At 53.5% G+C, this 3,962-nt stretch overlaps 1 protein-coding gene across 1 annotated transcript in view; it reads right to left on the reverse strand.

The window, feature by feature from the left end:
• The window catches only part of MIER2 (mesoderm induction early response 1, family member 2), a 7,480-nt gene extending 5,874 nt beyond the window's left edge, over nt 1-1,606 (reverse strand). The window contains exons 1-3 of the mRNA XM_010001830.1: nt 1,463-1,606; nt 609-734; nt 374-497 (exon numbers count right to left, since the gene is read on the reverse strand). Of these exons, the coding sequence (XP_010000132.1) occupies nt 374-497; nt 609-734; nt 1,463-1,606 (394 nt within the window). The remainder of the gene's footprint in view (nt 1-373; nt 498-608; nt 735-1,462) is intronic.
• Nucleotides 1,607-3,962: the final 2,356 nt, after the last annotated feature.

Here is a 3,962-nt window from a genome sequence, read left to right on the forward strand (position 1 = left end):
ATAACATCCCTTTGTGCAGAGTCCCCCTCATGCCCTTTGGCTCCCTGCGTATTCCTACATTCAGGAATGACCACCATGGATCACAGCACTAGTGCTACAATCACTGCAATCACAGCAGGTAGCAGAGCAACTCTCACTTTCTCCACACTATGAGTTACAGCTACAGACAATTCTCTCCTCATCCCACCACTCATCTATGTTCCATCGTATCCTGATGCTCGTCGGGCACTCAGGTTTATTTGCAGTCCCCAGAAGGAAAGTGGAAAAACTGGTGTCAGGAAACTTAGTGGCAAAATAAGGAAAACCATTCTTGCCCTGTTCTGCACATCACATTTATGTAAAACCCAATTCCTTATAAATGAGGGACACATACAACCAGGCTGGTTTGGGAATAGGTCCGACGCATCGTGGGACGTGACGGATGGAGTCAGATCATCAGCTGAAGACTGTGTCTCCTCCTCTTCTTCCCCTGAAAGCAAATCCTTCGCTATTTGTTCCTTTTAACAACAACAAGAAAGTGAAAAATATTTTTAAATTTAAATAAAAACACATGTTGAGGGGTGAGGCCTAGAGTAAAGCATTTCTGACCAACAGGCAGCAGCTCTTACCTTATCCAGAGTCATGTCTGGGAGGTTTGGGGTGATATCATTGCTCTCACTGTCCGGCTCCGAGATGGGATCAGATGCCTCATAGCCATAAAGTGCCAGCAGCTCCTCAAATGGCATTTCACTGCTCTGAGCAAAAGGAGAACAAAGCTTCTTCAGGAATGGAACAACCACCAAAAACCACACCAGCTGCAGTGAACAGATGGGCAGAGGCAGACAAGGCAGCTCTGCTCTTCTAGGGGCTCTGAACAGCCTTGGGGCAGGGGGAAGCAAGGCCTGTCAGCCCCACCATAACCTGCTCTTCTCAAAGATTTAGAGAAGCCAAGAACTTTCACCCCAAAGCAATGCAGTCAAGGGCATTCTTAAAAAAAAATTATTTTTTATATACTAAATTTCATGCTGGTGAAGAGATGCCAGACAGCAGAACTCTATTCATACTGAGGACAGGAAGGAGAAAATCCCTACACTAGTCCTGTGTCTGACATAAAGACAGAGTCTCTGTGACCAAGAACACATTTTGTGTTCCACGAGTCCTCTGAGGACCACTCCCCAGGAGATGCACATTACTTCATCTTTGTGGTTCCTCTGCACGAAATGGACACACATGCAGCAGCTGATGGCTCTTTAGCAGGGCGAGCAAAGGCCACCTTGTCAGAGGGGCCACTTGGCAGAGGAAGACTCCAAAATTTACCACCGTCACCTGCTGTCAGAATCATCCTCCCTATCCAAATGTGAACCTAAGACTCATTGACAGGTGGACCTAAGCACAGTGGACAGCTCGTGACAGTGCCAGTACTGTAAAAGCAATCAAGAAAATCCAGCAGGTGATTTCCCTTCCCCTCCCTTGCTGCCTTTACCTGAGAGGCACTGAAACTCTTCTCCAGCTCTTCTAAAGATTTCTGCTTCTCCTGAGTCTCATCATCTTCTTCCCTTTCTTCCCGCACGCCATAGTTCTGTGAAAGGATCTCTGCGAGGTTCAGTCGGTGATCAGCTGAGCCCATGGACACAACTGCAGGGAAAAGAAGTTGGGGTATTGGCACCAGCCTGGACCAAACCCTCAGACACAACAATGCCTGGGATGAGCCCCTCTGCTGTGTTTACAGTAATGAGCCATTATTGCAATATTGGCAAATGGACACCTGTAGGAGCTCTAGCATCTCTTCCTCTATCCAATGGCATGGGAAACACCCAATAGATTCAGATGATGTTGGAAGGAGAAGGGAACAGACATGCTGACCACAGGGAGGCTTGTCTCCTCTGGAAACCAGCCCAACAAACAGAAGCAGACAAAGGGTGGTTACCTGCTGCACTCTGGAGGCCGCCGGGCTCCCCGGGACACAGGCTGTGGGCTGGGTAGGGCACCACCCTGGGGCTCTGCCGGCCCACCGAGGCCTGGGGGGGAAGAGAGAAGCAGGACTGAGACAGGAGACACTGCTGCTTAAAAACAAACACACGTCCAGCCATTTACCCCCACCAGCAAATGCAGTGCATTTAATTTCAAAGCAAAAGTTCACAAAAAAAACACAGGACAGCATTAGAAACCGTGCTGTGCACCAAGGGCTCAGGTGTGCTCAGCGGCTCCTCCAGGCCTCCCACTTTCCTCTCAGTCCATGGCTGCACATGGCGGTGCTTCCATTCCACCTTTTTCATCTTCAGCACTCCACTAATTTATCCTCCCACCACTTTAGGACTTCAGATACTTATGGCTTGTGTTTTCATGTAAAAGGAGAATTTTGGCCCTCAGCTGCTACCCTAAACACGCCATGCTGCTTTGAACATGTTCCTGTGCACTGACCCACTCCTCACAGAGGCACTGGAGCAGCTGGCCATTGCACCCTGGCTGCTCTCTAATGCCTCCCCACAGCCCCCCTCGGCTCAGGGGGAGACAAGGACACCCAGAGCTGAGCAGGCAGCCAAGGAGTCCAGCAGAACTGCGAGTGGCACAGGTGAGGTGGGAGGGGGTGAGACAGGGAGACACCAGGCACTTGCTCCTGGGCACTGGGTGCTGGCTCGGGTCAGGCAGCAGCGTGGGCTGAGGCCTGGGACACAACCCAGAACATCTGCTGCTGCCGGGGCTGCCCTGCCTGGAAGTGCTGCACAGGGAGCTCAGCCCAGGTGAGGAGCATCCAACTGTGAAAGGAAATCCCAGCATCAGTTCCCCAGGCACCAGTGACATCTCTTTAGGACCTCACCTATGAACAACCTTGGCTGTGCACCATCACTCCTCACCCATGCAGCCAGGATATCTACACCACCTTGGTACAAGGCTCTTGCGACTTACTGAGGGGCAGATGGTAGAGCTCCATGCCAAAACTCATCCTCTTACAGCAGCAAAGCACACACCAGAAACTCCACCCCCGACCTCGGGTTCCAAGGTATTCACACACGTACCACGAACTCCGTAAGACCAGAGAGGCACCCAACATCATGGTGTAACTGCCACCAAGACACGGGTTGGCCTGGAAGGCAGCAGAGGACATTGCCATTGGAGGGAAGAACCAAGAGGGAGGAAGGGGAAGGATCTGTGACACAGGTCTGGAATTCTTGCTCCTTCCTTTACCAGGACCAGTGGAAAGAAGATGCCTCTAGTCCAACCACACACACATGCAGCAGGTCACTGGCCCCAGCCATCTGGGCACTGACAGCGGGAAAACCCACAGCAGACTCCCCTGCCTGGCTGCCAGCAGAGCCCAGGGCCACGTGCATGGGATAACGAAAGGAGCAGGGAATGGAAAGGTGCGGAGCAGCTCCATTTGGAGGACGGTCATACTGGAAAACTGCTCCGTGACTTGGGGAAGTGTCACTGCCCCTTTATAGTGCCCCACTGGAACAGGGGACATGGCCATGCCTGGTGTCACCCAGCACCACGCCGAGGGTCCATCCGGCCAGGCCCGTGGTGCTCGAGACCGGGACAGCACCGGGCAGCAAACTCAGTAATGCCCGAGGGGAGGCCCTGCTGGCACGGGAGCCGTCTGGGCCGGCAGCATTCCCAGTCCCATGGCAGAGCAGCCAGACACCACAGGGACTTCCCAGGGCCCTTGTCCCAGGCCGTGGTCACCACGAGGATGGAAATGACATATGGATGCACCACGACAGGATGGGGATACTTCGAGTCCATGTCAAGACAGGGAATGGCACCACCAGCCATGACCATGGTGATGGCAGTGACAGTGACGTCCTGTCGTGACACCCTAACGTGGTGCCACGATGGGAGAGCTGGCCGGGCCGTCGGACATGGCACCAGGGACGAGCCCCCCTGGCAGGGCAGCTCTCCCAGTCCCAGCCGCACTGCCCGTCCCAACTCCCTGCTCTCCCGCTGTTGATCAGGCCCTGCCGTTCACCTCCACCCCCTCCTGG

The sequence above is a fragment of the Chaetura pelagica genome, unplaced genomic scaffold (assembly GCF_000747805.2).
Source record: "Chaetura pelagica isolate M959 unplaced genomic scaffold, ChaPel_1.0 scaffold1407, whole genome shotgun sequence".
Classification (NCBI taxonomy): domain Eukaryota; kingdom Metazoa; phylum Chordata; class Aves; order Apodiformes; family Apodidae; genus Chaetura; species Chaetura pelagica.